The sequence below is a fragment of the Nelumbo lutea genome, chromosome 8 (genome assembly GCF_056320005.1).
Source record: "Nelumbo lutea isolate HS-2025 chromosome 8, American lotus-T2T, whole genome shotgun sequence".
In the NCBI taxonomy this organism is placed as follows: Eukaryota; Viridiplantae; Streptophyta; class Magnoliopsida; order Proteales; family Nelumbonaceae; genus Nelumbo; species Nelumbo lutea.
Genome location: NC_142691.1, coordinates 15,062,769 through 15,080,532, shown reverse-complemented (window position 1 = coordinate 15,080,532; position 17,764 = coordinate 15,062,769). Strand labels below are relative to the sequence as shown.

Genomic DNA, 17,764 nt, shown 5'->3' with positions numbered 1-17,764 from the left:
GATCCGAAAAAGGAGATCAAAATCCCCGAGAAGAAAGAAGGAAACAACATCAGATCCGATTTTTTACGGACATACAAAAGGTTGAGAAAAGGGACCCGATCTTTTTTTTCCATATTAATTTGAGATTAGAGATTGAATTCAGTGTGTCTCCAGACAGGATTTCAAGCCAAAACGAAACTAACGAAGGCGTGTTGGAGCAATGATGAGTAATGAACAAATGATCTTGATTCTTCCTTTTGATAGTGATCAGTGATTGATTAGTCTGGAGACTCTTGATTCGAATAACGAGTGGGTCACGATTCGAATATTTATGACCCGGACCAATTACACTCAGCGGGCGGGTATTTGTGAACCCGCTACTGTTTCTGTCACTTTGGTCAAAGTTTTGCTTGATGGAATGACCCACCAAATCATTGGTGCCGCTTTTGAGGCAACAAAGACACGTCAATCTATTAAAAAGTGAAAAACACGTCAGTATGACACGTGGATTTTACACGAGGTGGCACAGTTGTGTGAGAATTAGTGGGGCCCTTTGCGATTGATCGGATCAACATGGGATGGTGTGGTCGTAACAAGAGTTAATGGAATGGAAGTGCATACTAACATTTGCTGTGTCAGATCATGTTAGCACGGGTGTTGGAATGTGTTTTGTTGGCAGATATCCTAAATGAATGGAATGATCCCCTATTGGCAGCGTAACAAGATCATGTTAGTAGGGGTGTTGGAATGTGTTTTGTTGGCAGAGATCCTAAATGAATGGAATGATCCCCTATTGGCAGCTGCCAATAGGGGCAGATCCACATTGCGTGGAAATTGGTGGGGCCTCTAATTTATCTTGGAATACTTTGATGACGACTATGATTGTGGGCATAAGGAACCTGGAAAGCAATATATATATATATATATATATCATTGATACTTGAAAGTGTTATGAAATAATGCACTTCGTCCACCAGTGATCAGTAAGAAAAACCGAAAAGTCGAATCTAGACCTAATTGAAAATTCTAATTAATTGAATTTGTCAATTCCGAATTAAAAATTCCAATTAATTGAACTGGTCAATTGGATATTTTTCAAAAAATTGAAGGTATCGGTTCAGCAATATAAAACACCAACGGTTAAATGAATCGAATTTGCAGTTAACTGAACCCATTAATCGGCTAATCAATCAGCTTTGTTTTGGTTTTGGTTACCAGTTTTTCAAAATCAGTAATACCAATTTAATTTGGAATTTAATCGAACTGTGAACACCTTATAATATTTATCTATATTATAGGGGTGTTCACAGTTCAATTTAACCAAACTGTGGGCTTATTTTTGAAAATAAACCAATATTATCAGTTTTTGGAAAATCAGTAAATGAAACTGAATCAAAGTTGATCAGTTAATTGCTGATTCGATTCATCACTGTTTTTGTTTTTTTTTTTTATATTTATGCTATATATTAGAAATAAATATATAAATAGGGGTGCTTATGATTCGGTTAACCACCGGCAATACTAGTTTTGGAAAACTAGTAACCGAAGCCGATTGATTAACTGGTTGATTAGTTTTAGGGGTGGCCACGAGTCGAGCTCTTCATGAGCTACTCGAGCTCGGCTTGGTTTAGTTTCAATCGAGCTTTGAGCTGAGCTCGAACCCAATTTAAAGACTCGATTGATAAACGAGCCGAGCTCGGGCCTAATATATATATAATTATGGAAAATATTATAATTCTTAATTTTTTAAATATCAAATAAAAAATTATAGATAGTTTCTATTTTTATAAAATATATTATAAATAAATATAGAAATATATAATAAAAAATTATAAAAAAATATATTATGTTTTATAAATTATATATAATATAAATATATATACTGTTCAGTTCAATTTACCGCCGAATTTTTATATTGGTTAACCAAAACCAAACCGATACATTTAATCATTTAAAAATACCAAACCAAAACCAAAGCATCTGATTCAATTAACCGGAAGTTTTTATTTGATATCATCAGTTCGATTTGATTTTTTGGTTTTTCAGACTTTTTGTTCACCGCTTAAATCCAACACGGATACAATTGTTATGCAAGGAGCCAAGGAGTCTTTGTGAACCAAATGTGCCGGGAGAACCCTGTCAACAGCTCATGTTATTGAATTCCCCCAAACAGGCACTTAGAAGATGACCATATGCACATATAGGTTCTCAAAGAAACCAAGTTTTTGCTCACTTGGCTCAGGCTCACAAGTTACAATTTGTGTTGTGGGTTGATTAAATCAGGTTGGTAAGAGATAAAGATACGTGAAAATCTGAGGCTCAACTCGTTTTAAATCAGGGAAAAAGTATCATTTTAAATTGCCCAAAATTCGACATTATACTCTAATTAATTTGTATTAGAGGTGATCATTTCAGCCCGGCCTGGCCTGGCCCAGAATATCCGGGCTTGGGCTTAGGTTTTGTGTTCAAGCCCAGCCCAGGCCTGGCCTAGCCCACATATATTTAAATTTATAGATTTTATGTATAATGTATACATATGTATACATGTTATTTTACATTAAATTATATATTTTATATATAAATATTATAACATGACATGTATAATTTATATTATATGTAATATTTTATATTATATAATATATAAAATAAGTTTATATGCATGTTATGCATTTAATATAAAATATTATAGATATATAATTTTTTATATACAAAAGACATTGGCCCAAAATCAGGCCCAGCCCGGGCCCATGTAGACATGGGCTAGGGTTCATGTTTCAAGCTTGGAACCCTGGGCCAGGCCGGGCCCAGGCCTAAGCTATAGTCCTTATCATAATTGCAAAACCCAGCATGGGCCCGGCCCATGATCACCCCTAATTTGTACATGAACCAAAAATGGATCTCCTACAAGCTAACCAATGAAAATTCATCAAAATACACTGTAGACTCCATCATGGTTTTCGAACCACCATTGACCCGGACGGTAAGACTGTTTGGCCCGAGAACTGTATAGACAATTGGATCCGTTTTACCCCAAACCTGGTCCTTGGAAAAAAACCATTGAATTGGTCAACGATTTGTTGTTCCGAGCGGTCAAATTATTAATTTGTTTGACTCATTCAATGGTTTTGGCCATTTTTTATTTTAATTTTTTGTCAAAATGACTGTTCATTCAAACCAAAGGATGAATTGCCGACCCAGAAACCATTGGCCAGAATGGTTCTAGTTTTGGGTCGCTTTTTAAAACATTGAACTCCATTTGATTCGTGGGAATAGGGGTCTTGAATCAGTTCGCAACTCTTAGGTTGAGTGGAATTGGAATCTGATTCCTATTATTAGTGGAATGACATTCCACATTTGAGAGAATGGCTATTCCTCTCCATCCCTTGGGAATGAGAATGCATTTTAGCAATTCTGGTTCTGATTCCAATTTTAACCTCATCTCTAGGGATATTGGTTCGGAACTGGTTCCATCCAATGCGAGCTATATGCATATATATATTTAATATATAAATATATTTATTATATATATTAAATAAATTAATATACATATATATATATATATATAATATTTTCAGTAGGTGTATTATAATCGGGTTCATCAGATTAAACCCAATTGCTCGAGAATTGATCGGTTCAGTTCTGGGTCCTTAATATTTGTTGTTGGATTGGTTCTGATTCTAATTAGACCCAACCCAAACCTGAACCATTTACAGCCCTAAGTCTCCACTACAACCAACGAGAGAAATTTATCAACTAAATCACCACCAATTGACAATGCTGAGGGTGTGAAGAGATAGTTCAAGTTCAATACGAGATGTGAGATGGTAGTGGAGTCAAGTGGAATCCCCGGAACATGTGATTAGGGGTGGTAGTTTTTCACCCAACCCGTTGAATCCACCCAATCCACCCATTTACTTGGCGGGTTGCGTGATTAATCCATCACCCAATGCGTCCATTTAAATGGGTTGGATTGGGTTGTGAATAATCATTGGGTTAAGCATTATAAATATAAGTATTAATTCCTTAGCATTTTTTTTAATTTTCTTCATTTGAATTAAATAATTTATAATTAATATATTAATTTTCTATTAATTATTGAGTAAATTTAGTTTTGTCTTGAATCAACACACTTCACCCAACATAAATCCAAACCAATTTGACCCGAGTTTGGACCAGTTCAATGCAGTCTGACCCGATCCAACATATACCGATCCAGGTTGACCCGAATCCGAAATAGACCCCGAGTGGGATGGTTCGGTACCGCTTGCTTTGTCCGATTTGGGTCATCTAGTTTGACCAGTATGCACATAGCTGACCCGACCCGACACATGTCGATATGGGTCAACTCGAATCCAAAACGTTTTCGGGTGGGATAGTTAGTGTTCACGTGCTTTGCCCGGTCCGAACTGTCCGACAGACGGATATCCACACAATCTGACCCAATTTACTTATGTTGACCTACTTTGGATCAATCGGTTTGGTCCCAAACCCATGCATAAGCCTAATATGGACCAACCCAATCGGACTGATCCAAATCTAATCGGTTCAACCACCCTTTATGTGATTAGATCGAAGATAATCCAATTAGATAGTTCAAGTTGGTATGACCAGTTTGAACTTAAGTGATTCGGTCAAACCCGAAATCCGAACATAGTCAAATGGCTTCCCTGCTTGTGTAAAAATAACATCTATGTAATATTATTTGAACCTTCACCACTTGTGTAAATAGTAACTACAATTACAACCAAGATATGACCAACTTATTTATTAAGAGAGTTATTTTGTTTTTTAAGTGCATAAATATAAGATTAATGGATTTGAATGAATTCAATTAAATTAAAACTGATTTGGGTAGAACTTAATCTATTTACTTTTATATAGCTGGGTCATTAATGAGTAAGCGGATTAGATGGGTTACTCGCCCAATTGCCACCGCTACTTGTGATCCACCTACAATGCTAACTTTCTCTCTTCCCACCTGCATGTGCCCACGGACAAAGATTAATGGATCAAAATTTGAAACTACCTCATCATGCAAAGTGAGAATCAGAATGGTTGTGAAACATATACACTTGATGGCTGATATGGAGCATTATTATTAGTTAATCCCTAACACAGCCATCAAATGCAGCTAATCTGGGTAAGGGTGCAAGTAAGGCCGGCTGGGTCAGGTTGACATCAACCTTAACTTGAGTTGTTGAACCCCTAACCCAACTCTAAAACTTCTGGTTAGGTTCAAGTTGGGCTTGGGTTGGATTTGGGATGGTCTAACTTTTCTATTTCCTTTTGCCAAATGTATTTTTAGGGTTTATGTTCATTAAATATTAATTTTATTATGCGTAGAATACTGTTATCATGCTTTAGAAAGAATTTGCTGTTAAACTTGAAATTTTTGACATATAATATATACTTGAGCAAAAAAAAAAAATACAAGAATATAGAGATATATACATTTATGGATGCATATTTGTACATGCATACATGAATGAATAATGAGTACACATACATATACACATAAGTACTTAATTCTGGTTGGGTCAGTTAAGGCCTAGGTTCATACTTTTTCAACCCTAACTCTAATCCTTACCCAAACTTCAACTCAACCCTAGTTTTTTCAGGGTGGGTTGGCTAACCCAACCCAAGTTACAGACTTAATTCTGGATGGGTTTCTCTTTCTCTGTTTTGGTTTCAAGAAGACATGCCAGTGCGCTTCATGTGGTGGGTCAGCAGTGTTTATCACTGGTCTTCTCCAATAAAGACCAAGTTTACCCTACTAAGTACTAACCTGAATCTCACCGCACACAGGAAACAAAAGGTGGTCAATATTTTCCGGTTATCGCCTATAGAAATGACAGATAAAATGCCTCTCCAATATGTCTTAGAGGTGTTCTTATCATTGTCATCCAAGCGATGAACGAGTTTCTGGATATGAGTTCAGATTTGCGCCCCACATAGCACGCCCCACAGCAAATCTCAACCGAACCATGTAGGTATGGGAGATGTTCCGTGTGGGGCTCACTCTGTGGGGCGCAAATGTGAACTCCCTGGATTTATGATTTGGCACCAGACCAGCCAGACCCAAAACTAATCTTCTTCGTGTGCACTTCAAGATGCACTCTGTTGTTTTGCGCTCCGATTTACTCACAATTTCTAACTCCACTGAAGAGACTGTAGCTCACCTGTTTCAGCCCAAAGTTGAAAAGCAGCTTTTCCTGAAATCTTTTCTAGATAACACCATATAAATGGCTCAAGTCATGAAAAGTTGTACCCACTAGTGATGGGCTCTCGAAATTTTATCAACCACCATTTGCCTGCTGTTAAGCTTGCCCATCAAGAGCCATATATAAACTTTACTATTACTTGAGGCTGTAGGGGAGGTGTTCTGGGTGGGACAATTCATCCCTGGCCCTCTCTTGGAGCCAGAAACCTTTGACTAAGTCCATCCTGGCGTCAATCCAGAACTTCTCTAACCAGATGTTGACAAGTAATTGGAACATCTGGCTTTTGACTCACTCTAGAACCAGATGATGATGAGTAATTCTGCTTCCTGTTTGGCATGGGGATGCACGCCACAAGGTTAATTGCATGGCTATTATGCTCGGTCGTCTGTCTATCCAGGACTTTCTCATGTCCACCTTCTGCTTTGGTGTGAGATACCAGCATATGCAGGTTTTTTTAGGCATTCCGCTAGCTCAAGTGCTGTTTCTTGATTATTATACCCAGAGAAAGAAGCCAAATGCCAAGATTCATTTAGTACCATTCACAACAATATCAAGCAACACAGGGAACTCTCTTTTATGCTTTTTTCTTGATGTATGACCAATATCTCTACTAGATACATATGTGCAATGAGTTTATGGTGACAAACGGAAGGAAGACGTGTCTGGACTAAGCTCCTGAGCAACTCGAAGGAGGTGCTCTATATTGATTTCAGGATAGTGCTGGAGAAGTTTCAAGTTGGCTATAAAATCACCACTAAGTAGCCTGCTTCTCACGCACAACAACATTGCACAACATATCCGAAGCAGCATATCCTGTGCATCATGGCATTTCCGTGAATCAACATTGCGTTAGACATGTATTGCACAAATGCATAGGCATACATGTATACATGGAGGTAAAGAAGAGAACAGTCGATTGAGAAAACACATAAATGGTCAAGATTAAGCCTAATGAGATGCAGATAGATAATGCTTTGCACGCACACACAAAAACATTGAGGGAGGCAGAGGCAGACCTGAATACCGAATGGATTACTTAAAATAGAATCCCATATTCTCATGATAGAATTGAAACTAAATTCCTGTGTTAGCAGTAAAGTAATCCATCTGAATCCATAGAACTGTGGATTAACCTGCAAAATGGAATAGAAAGACAACCAACGAGACTCAGTCGAATAAGTAAAGTAATCCATCCAGGACCTCACTTGAGGCATAAATGCATTTGTTTATATGGCTGTCTTTTTCTTCTTTGTTCACCTTGTTGGAAATCTCAAGATGTCGCCACAGCTCCTCATCATTTGCTTTCAGTATCTCTGACAAACGGGAAAGGGTGGAATGGATTCCTACTGCACTATTATCCAATTGCTGGCAGAAATGATCTACAGAGTCGCTCAAGAGTCGAACAAAACAGGCAAAACTATCTGCTTCTGCGTTTTCCTGTAAAATAGAGATTAAAAGATTGCATTCAGTTTAATATGCATCACTTAATGGGTCTCGGATGGGGTTAATCCCAGATCATAAAATACTTATAGGATAGTTGAAACCATCCAATCTATAATGTCCATTCCCCCCAGATGCTTGGGTTTTAGTTTTGATCATCCATGTTAAGTTGATACATCAGATAATAAATTTTATGTTCCCACTGTATCCATAAAAGTGTCCTTGATGTATTTCTAAGACATAAATGACCATCCAAAACCTCTGATACGTATAATGGTCTGATCTGTTATCCTTCTCGAACCATAAAACCCCTCCAATTTATCATGTTCTTTTGGGTAGAATGAACGAATGACATCTTCAAGAATGGTTATCGTAATACATGGTTTTAACAATGGTTATCATAATTTAATGATAATAGACATCACTTTAGGGATATAGTCCACCGTCATGTGTACATTGGTATTATCATTCTATTATGCTTATTATTTAGGCTGCTATTCTTTCAACATACACACCAAGGCGCTCCTTTAATTTATGTTCCAACACCAACTTTATTATCAAAAAGTAGTATGAACCAACAGCGTTCCATTCTGAACAATTTATAATCTAAATTTTGTAATGACTTGTACAGACTCCTAGAAATACAATAAGAATATAAACTATTAGAATCTCTTCCAACCTTTCTTTTATTTGAGTATTGCAGAACCTCCGCAAGTGACAATACAATAACAACCATAGGTCTTGGAAGAAATTTATAATAAGAAAATCAAAGAGAAAAAAATAGTTACAATTTAAATAAAGGCCATTGCTTGAAGCAATAGTAACATCTCCACTGACAAGTGTGAGAATGTGGGTTTGAGTTTGAGAGAGACCACTTGGCACAAGAAAAAAAATTGAGTTCAGGTCCTAATCCAGTCCACCCTTCCCAAGGCTCTGGATGGCCAGGACTATCATCTGGTAATGGCCCTTCCTTTATATAGAAGTCCAGAACATGGAAAATTTACAACATTTTCTTTTCTTTGTAAACAATTTCACTCGCAAACACAATAGTAAATTTGTACTTACATTATATCTGTTGTTTTTTACTACACACAAATTTTTGCATTGGTACCCTTCTCTGTTCTCCAGTGAAAATTTATCAAACTCTTGAATCATCAAGGTGCATGACAGCGAGAACTCTTTTGTTGACCAACAGATAAAAGAAGATTTAATTTAGAAATTAGCCATATACCAAGATACCCATTTTCTTATTTGTTTCTTATATCCAACAGCAAACTGATTTTCTTTCTGAAATAGTCTGACGGATACTCTAAAAGCCTCAATTACTTCTTTGTTATTCTGGAATTCACTATCACTTGATCCTGATTTTTCTGGAATTTGCAGAGGAAAATGATAAATTGTTCCTTCCAACCCACCTTAGAGTTTTGAAATCAAATGCATATTTATCCAACAAGAACTGCATAAATTTAGTCATGCTTCTTCACAAGTTGAATATCTAAAAGTAACTCATTCTCAAAGTTCTCTTACAGCATTTTGCTCATCTGGATCAGTACTAAATATGTAGTACAGTGGTGCCAAGACCTCGTTCATTCCTTGCACATAACGAATTGCAGGGTTTAGTTTTGCAAATAACAGAAGAATGTTTCTCATAGCTTCCTGTACATGAAACAGAAAACATCCTATAAAATCAGAGCCTTTTTTTCTTGTTGTAATTTCTTTACCTAATGCACCAAAGAAATTTTCATAAAAATTAAGAGACAAGCTAAAAAATGGGACACATGTATAGTAAATTGGGAATGGAAGTTTTCTTTAGTATGATATTTACTACATAGCGAGTAGAAAGAAAATTTGAAATGAAATACCCGGTTCTTTCTGCTAAATGATGAATCCCCTGAGAAAAATTTCATATCTGGGTGAGTTCGTTGCAAATCACGGTCAATCTGGTCTGCAATCTCTGCATCCTGAAAGCATGGCCACCTATAACTATCGCTGAGTTGAGCATATCACAAGGTGTCATCAAGATATATTTTAAGGTAGAGGATTCGTTTACCTGGAAATACTTGTGCCAAAAACTAGTCTTTCCAAGGCTCAGAGGATGATCTTCATGAGAAATCTCATGCCTCCTTAGTGGTCCATCTACATCACAGCCTCCATCCTGCTCATGAGAAGCGATAGTTTCTTCCTTTCTTCTTGTAAATTCTGACTGTCTAGAAAAAAACTTTTAATTAGAGCACAGGAATATATATACTAAAGCTCATGAATAGGATCGGTTCATTAACATCTTACAGGACTCAAGAGCAGCTCCTCTTTTAGAGCAGCATATTTTAAGCGACTTTCAGTCAATGCTCCTTCCCATATATCCCGAGAAGCAGGCAAATAACCTAAGAGCAACTACTTGTGTTCAACAAAGCAGTTGGTAATCAGTACCCATTTGCAAACCATCTGCATGTTTTAAACTGTCAATAATACCTAAGAGCTCTCTCCAGCTGAATGTGAGCTTCAAGTATCCATGGGGAATAAAAGATTATTAGTTTATTCCAAATGCAAATTGTCAGGAAAGTGGTTGTTTAGGTGATAGAATAAAAGTTCATCAGCTCGAGACTTCAATGACAAAACTTACAAATTTGATGCATATAAGAATTAATGGTGTTAAGATCAAAGATAGGAGCAATGCAGATACATTAGCTAGGGAAACTAGAGAAATAAACCGTAACATGTCTGAGCATTATGAGTTGCTGAAGCAGGAAGAATAAACCAGATCAGAAAAAATTCCAAGAGTAAACATGGATCAACAAGGGTTGAAGTGTATGGGATATTAAGATCCATCTTATGAGGGAACCACAAAAAATATCTCATAATTCTCCACCTAAATAAATGAATGGAATTATTAGAGAGATCGTAAGATAATTTATTACCTGATTAACTGTTCAAAAAAATCAAAATTGTGCAATTCTAAGATGATTTAAACAAGTCATACATTGCAACCAAAAGAAAGGGGATTGTGGCAGAATTACTAATGTTAATCTTATTTTATTTTATTTCTCAAGACGTCACTTCAAATTTAAGATCTCGTCATTATAGGTGAAGGAAACTTTTATTGCAAATGTTAATTGAAGTAAGATTTTTTTAGCATTATCATGAAAGATGAGGTCTATGTAAAGAGCAATTCTTTTAACTATAAGATTAATGGTCATATAGGACTAATCCATGATCCAATGTTTAAGTATATGCTTGTTGTTCTGCACACGTCTTTGGTGGTGTGGCTCCTATTGGGTCATCTGGGCCAAAGCAGATTGTAACAATTCCAACTACAGAAAGGCTCTGTTTATTATCATCTATATGTTCTCTTATCTTTCTGCATCAATGAGCATTTACTTCAAGGGGTGAGCAAATGGGAAGGTTCTACTTCTACTCAGAAATGACCTCGAAGCAGTCTTGAACCTACCCTACCCAATTTGTTACTGGGTAGGGTCTGGTTCCAAATTCTTGGAACAGACTACTAAAGGGGTATACCCTACCCGAACTTACCTGGAGAACCAGCCATGGTTCACCTTGGTGGAATCAGCTTTAGAACTGAACTTGCCTTGAAATAAATCCCAAAATACTTTGAGAATGTAAAGTTTTAAATCCAACTCATGGTTGCAAAGGCCATGGTCTCACTTGACCATTGAATCACTTAAGATATTTACAAAATTTAAATTATTATATTATGCTAATCTACAGATTAAACTGTTCAATTTAATCAATAAAGGTAATGTAAGTTTTTAACTATATATTATGATTATTATTGTTATGATTGAAACTCAAGTTTTTAAAGAATAAGTTCCATTTTTTGGCGGTCGGGGGGAGGAAGAGGCCAGAACCAGAACTGACCCTGGAGCGGATTTTGACAGGATAAGTTCTGGTTCCAAAAACCTGCAACTGACCCCTACAAAGTAGTTTCCAGGTTCTTCCTTGAAACCAACCCAGACCATTCTCACCCCTAGTTACTTCTGTACTTGGTTTTCATTTACACACTAAACCTTATCCCTTTATATCCCTGGTTGTCACAGGTCATGCTCAAGCCTTATTCTCAAGAATTGTAGGGCCCCAAAACCCAATGCTCTAAATTTTAAGCACTCCATACTGAAATTTAAGATTCAAACACTAAAAAGAGGAAGAGAAGGAAGTCCTAAGTCCTAAATACCCAATGCTTTTCTACATCGATTTGGTATCAAATGAAAATTTTCGCAAAACCACAAAATATGTATATTTGGGACTCCACATGCTGATCAGTCACTTGAGAAAAGAGGAATATTGTCATGTGGATTGAAAGTGGAAAGACATGGTTATCTAAATTTTGGTATACATTAGGAAATCCTATTCAAACAAGACTAGATATGTCTATATTCTATAATGCTGGTTATCTCAGAAACCACTGAGGTAAACCAGCTATAGACAGGTTTCAATCTGCAAAAAGAGGTGCAGTTCACGATATTCTCTGCCTAATTTTTCATGAATTGACATATACCCAATAAAAGTTAAATAATGGTTCTGGAATCAAAACCTGGCTTGAAATTTAATTCCCAAAAGTTTAAGATCCGACAATAGGTCACTTCCTCTATACACTTTTACCCAATAAAACTTTATATATTTCCAAATTCTAAATGAATAATAACACAAGTGACACTGAAATCTTACCTTCCAAGTTGTAGCACGTAAGCCTCCTCCATCAGGAAGACCGGAACTAGCAATTCTCTGCAATTTTTCTATGTTTATATCCTTCTGAGAAAGCTAATCAAGAAACGTAGAGAAAAAATGGATCAGAATGACCATATAGATAAATGACGAGAGAAAGAATAAAAAAGATTCAAACAAAGAATGAACTTCAAACTATTCACCAATATACCTTAACTTCCTATAAAGTTTGAAGTGATTAGCCAAACTTCAGTAAAGAAAATTAAAAAAAAAAAAGGATCAGAAATGAACTGATCAACACCTGCATTCTCTTACATATAAACAGGTTCCCCTAATTTCAAAGTGAAATAAAAAATAAATCCGATAAAAAATCACCTCAAACTCCAATTCCGATCTCTTCTCATCAGCAGCCAGGATCGCAGAAGCAGAAACCGGCGTTAAAATCTCTCTACTGCTTCTCCGTCGGACGGGGACATCCAATTCTGCGTCAGTCTTGTCGTCATCACCATTTTCGTTTTCTGATCCAAATCCGTTGGACTGAAACGTCTCGAGCTCTTCACCTGACCCGAACCCTAAGTCGAAGATTCCACCCTCGGCTTCCTTGTCTTCGAATCCGGCCACCAAGCTGCCGAGCCTATCAGGAAAGGCTCGCCTATGTTTCTCAGGGATCTTAAGCTTCCCTTTTAGCATCATTCAAGATTCCGATTTGCTTCCATGGAAGCTCAGGAGAGGTAAAAGGAAAAGAAGAAAGAGTGTTTTGGTTCCAGCTTCCATTACTCGCGCGCTTTCGAACCTCTCACTCTCTTTCAAAAGAATGGTAGTTAACCGTTGAATGGTAGAAATGCAGGAGAAGATATCTCGGATCATCGTAAGTCTATGATCTCCAATAGAATGTTCAATCTACACTGTCCGTATGACTTACGAAGAATCCAATCTAGACCCATCAGATTCAATCCACTGTTCACTTATTGGATGGATGGGACGATGAATCCAAACTTGCGGATGCTAACCCTATGATCAGATAGTAGAAAGTTGCTATCGTTCTAAACCAGAGACCTGTGTTGGACCAGCCAAGGGTTACCCATTGGGAAGGTTGAATTTCAAAACTGGCATTCTTGTGGTCCTTCAATGCAACCTTCTCAGCCGGTAATTTCCAGCTTTGCTACCACGTGTCCTGCTTAGGGTAGTGGTAAACTCTACAACAACAATCCGCTTGTTAGGTTGACATATTAAATTGGTATGATTTTTTTTGATAAATTACAAAGCCCCCTATATTAGGGGGTTAGTGATAATTACCCCTAACTTTCTTTTGCGAAAAAAAACCTCTTTAAACTTTTACTTTACAAAAAGTACCCCTGGATGTTAGGTTAGATGGTAGAATACATTAAATTGCCAAAATACCTATCATTGTCCTCATTATTTTCTCTTAAACCTAATTGACCCAAAAATATTTCCATTTTCTCTAAGGGGGTGTTCTTTTTTTGGATTTTGAGAGAGAGAAAAGTTGATCAATGAGATTTTGGCTCTTATTGACCAAGAATTCCATTTTCAGCTTTACGTGGGGATTAGGGAAAGTTTATTTTCTTGGGTGGGTAAATAATTTCCCCCCTAGGGGGAAAGTTGTCAACACTTGAATGGGACAAAAATGCCCTTTTTAATAATGGATTTCTATGTCTAAAATGGTCATTGCCTTATTTACATGGGAAATAAAAAAAAATATGGGTAAATACACTTACCTGAATAAGTGTTTCCTAGGAAAAACTTACCCAAGTAATTGAATTTACTCGGGCAAGTTACTTATCGAAAAGTAAATGGGGCCTAAAAGAAATTAACTAAAATAACAAGAATCATTTCACTGGCATAGAAAAAGGAAACAATAATCATTTTCTTTGAATTCTTGTTTCACGTAACTAATATAAATGTCTCTCTTCATATTAAAATATAAAAATGATCCACTCCTTTCACCAATAAACAAGAGAAACCAAAGGAAACCTTAAATTTATATCAATTAGAAAGAAACCACCTCTACCATTTCATTTGAATATTGAATCCAACTATAAATTTGTAATGATATATTAGAGTAACTGAGAAGACTACAATATCATATTTAGAAAACTAATGGAATCATAAACTGTTTAAATAAATAAGCAAAATGATATTTTGGGGATTTAAAAAATTAATCACAGCTGAATGAGAATCTTTTTTGAAGTTAAATATGAAAGTTGAGGGAGTAAGATACCCTTATATTTGATATAATTAAGAAAGAGATCTTATTACCCTTTAGTTTTACTTACATAGATATTGAAATCTCCCCTCTAGTTTTACAATGGTAACACAGGATTTAAACCTCCACTGCTGGAGTAAGATACCGTTATATTTAATAAAATTAATAAAAAGATCTTATTACCCTTTATTATTCTTTTAAACTTTTAAAGAAGACCACCAAACTATAAACAAAGAAATAGGACGAGATGGTGGGTGTCAACATCTTAAATACAAGAAGACCCCGTCCTGAAGTATTTTGACACTTTAAAAATTGCTTGATTCATCACGGCATGGAAAAGAATTCCAAGGGGGTGATGATGGGGATCGGAATAAAAATCTCCTTTTCTTAATCAATGCATTCTCCATTTTGTCAGTGAATCAGTGCCCAAAAATGGTTACTCCAACCATCTCAGATTCAAACATTAGCATGTCTTCAACTTTGTGTATTTATCAATCAACTATGTACATCCCTTTGAGCTTATATGAAAAAGCTTCCTAGGCCACCTAAATGCATTCCTATTACCTTTTGAAAACTGAAGAGGTCTTCGGTCTTCCAACTCAAGTAAGGATTGATCAAGCTTCTTAGCTCCAACCTTTGTGCTTAGCATGCTACCAAATATTGACTTCTTCCTATTGACTAACTTTTTTTTCACAATGCTCCTTCAGTTGGAGTTGGATTTATTTCTCTTTTTATTTAGTTTAATATAAGAGTATTCGTATCCAAACATTTTCATATTTTGACCTTTAATTTAGTATTATTAATGTATTTATAGAATTTATATGTATTTCCCTAGTGTGTTCAAGCATTTCCATATTTTTCATCTATATCCATATGTTTTCAAAATGTATCCATATCCATATCTTAACAAAGAGTGCATATTTGATTTCTGGGCATTTCAGGCAAAGGCAGTATGTAACTATCATAAGCTGTTGATCATTGTGAGATCCGGGAACTTGAGATTGGTGAGAGAGATGCTTGCACCATTGGTGAAAGGGCTTGATCATCCCGATGCTTACAACGGTGGTGATTCAAAAAAGGAAGGTTGGAGTCATTAGATCATAGGCCAGCACTCATGGGTGCCATTGGTTTTTTCATCTTCTTTCATGCATTTCTACCTCTGGTTTCTCTTTAATGTCATGGGCACGCCTCTCACCCTTGTTCACGTCAAAGAAACTCCCATTTTAAGTCTCTATCCCCCTTCCTCCTTAGTGAGACCCTTCTTATAAATTTGTTAGGAAAGTTAAGATAAAACTATATTTGTTATCTTAAGGATGAGAAATAATAGAGATGAAGATCAAGTTTTAGTAAAATTAGAACTTATCATGATTTAGTCTATAAATTAAGATGTAATTTTCTCATATCAATTAATGTGAAATGGCAAACAGAGACAAAGCAAATGGAGGAAAATGAAGTGCTCGATTGAGCTTTCTCATTAAATATTTATAGATAGATGTATACAATAACAAGGCAACTTGCTAAGTGAATCTAATATTCTTTTTAACTTCTAACAGACTGGATTTACATCACATATTATTTTTATTATAGGGTCATTTACTAGAACACCCCCTATAGTTTCACAAATTTACTTAACCCTACCCTATAGGTTTCGTTTTAGTAAAACACCCCTTATAGTTTGCAACCTATTTACTTAATTGACGTTTCATTAAGAACTATTTGTTATACCATATGAAAATAGTAACATGATCACCTAAAATAAATGGAAAATGTTTAAGGTCATGGACCCATAGTTGTTTATTCCAAAAGTACCACTAAACTAAGTGGAAAATATTCAAGGGTATAGATCCATGGTTGTTTATTCCAAAAGTACCCCTAACACCTTTTAGTATAGAAAACAAAGGCCTTGTTTGACAAGGTTCCCACTTGTTTTTGTTCTTTTAGAAATTCCTGTGCTAGAACAAGAATTTTATTTCTTGCTCCTCAAGAATAATAGAGGCATTTGATAAATTGTTCTTCAAGAACGGATTTTTGTTATACAAAAATAGAGACAATGTTTGGATAACGAAACTATTTCTTAACATTAACATACAAATCCATCCACAAGTCTAAAATTAAACACGTATCACGTCATAACAATGTGTTTAAAATTGATCATTAGGGATAGTCTTCCAAGAGGAGATGATCGTTATGTTTAAAAAATCATATAAATAATGATCATTGGGGATAGTCTTCTAAGAGGAGATAATCGTTGCAACAGTTATTGATAAAAAATATATATATATATATAATTTTAAGATGAAAAAACAAAGCATCCAATGATCCAATGTGAAAAATGGCAACAAGGAAGACAAGCTTACTTGTGTACGTGATTCTTGCCGGAAAAGATGATTTTTGGTTGTTGTCCAATCCTTGGCTCAACCTCAACTTTTGGTTCCCTAGGTTTGCAGCGGTAGAAGGTTGAAATGAATGAAGATTAGGGGCTAGGGATTAGAGAAATGGAGTTTATAATTATGCATGAAATGGCAATGCTGCCCTTTCTCTCACGTGGGAACACCCCTCGCGTGTTCATAAATAATGGGGAACGTTGTGGGAACCACACATTCCCTGAGAACGTCTTCTTTGAGTGCGTCAATTTTTCACTCCCAAAGAACATGTTTTTTGGGTACAGTCATTTTCCGCTTTTGATTAAATTTTGGGTGCTATCACTCCATGATAATGTCTTCTTGTTTTTAGTATCTTTTAACTAAATTTATTTGAATGGATATTAATATTAAAACTATCATTTTCCACTTTCATGTAATGGAAGGTTGATTAAGTAGATTGATTGCAAATTATAGGGGATGTTTTAGTAAAACACAAACTATGTAGGATTTAGTAAATTCATGAAGTTATAGAGGGTGTTTTAGTAAATGACCCTTTATTATATGTCACATGTCAATATGCCAATACGTGTAACCATCTAACAAACTCAAACTCTAAAAAATAATGGTCCTCTGATCCCACAATTATTGCTTCTTCGGTTAGAGACCATTTTGTTGATGTATTCTTATCATCTTTTCTAGCTGTTGATACTTTTAAAGATAGCATTGTTCCCCATCAGATTACAGAAGTTATGAATGATATGCTTTATCATTGCCCATCTACTCAAAAAGTTAAAGACGCCTTATTCTCCATTGGGCCTCTTAAAGCACCTAGTCCTAATGGCATTCATGTTATTTTCTAT

The 17,764-nt window shown here is 35.9% G+C and overlaps 1 protein-coding gene across 2 annotated transcripts; it reads right to left on the bottom strand.

Moving 5' to 3' along the window:
- Positions 1–6,707: 6,707 nt before the first annotated feature.
- On the bottom strand, positions 6,708–13,144 carry LOC148842939 (uncharacterized). 2 transcript variants are annotated; one of them, XM_088960104.1, is made up of 9 exons: positions 12,693–13,144; positions 12,321–12,413; positions 9,927–10,031; positions 9,691–9,843; positions 9,503–9,601; positions 9,168–9,296; positions 7,458–7,637; positions 7,217–7,333; positions 6,708–7,013 (listed from the first exon to the last, which is right to left on the bottom strand). In XM_088960104.1, exons 1-9 carry the CDS (start codon positions 13,008–13,010, stop codon positions 6,834–6,836), a joined length of 1,374 nt encoding a protein of 457 aa, XP_088816230.1. In that variant the 5' UTR covers positions 13,011–13,144; the 3' UTR covers positions 6,708–6,833. The 2 variants fall into 2 exon arrangements, with proteins under 2 accessions (XP_088816230.1, XP_088816231.1); XM_088960105.1 differs by having other exon boundaries at positions 12,321–12,404; positions 12,693–13,107.
- Between the last annotated feature and the right edge of the window lie 4,620 nt (positions 13,145–17,764).

Excerpts from the sequence above, each read along its gene's own strand:
- LOC148842939 (XM_088960104.1), bottom strand. The coding sequence starts at position 13,010 with ATGATGCTAAAAGGGAAGCTTAAGATCCCTGAGAAACATAGGCGAGCC. Across the intron at positions 7,334-7,457 it reads ATCTTGAGATTTCCAACAAG|GTTAATCCACAGTTCTATGG; the intron begins GTGAACAAAGAA and ends TCCATTTTGCAG. Across the intron at positions 7,014-7,216 it reads GTAATCCATTCGGTATTCAG|GATATGCTGCTTCGGATATG; the intron begins GTCTGCCTCTGC and ends CATGATGCACAG.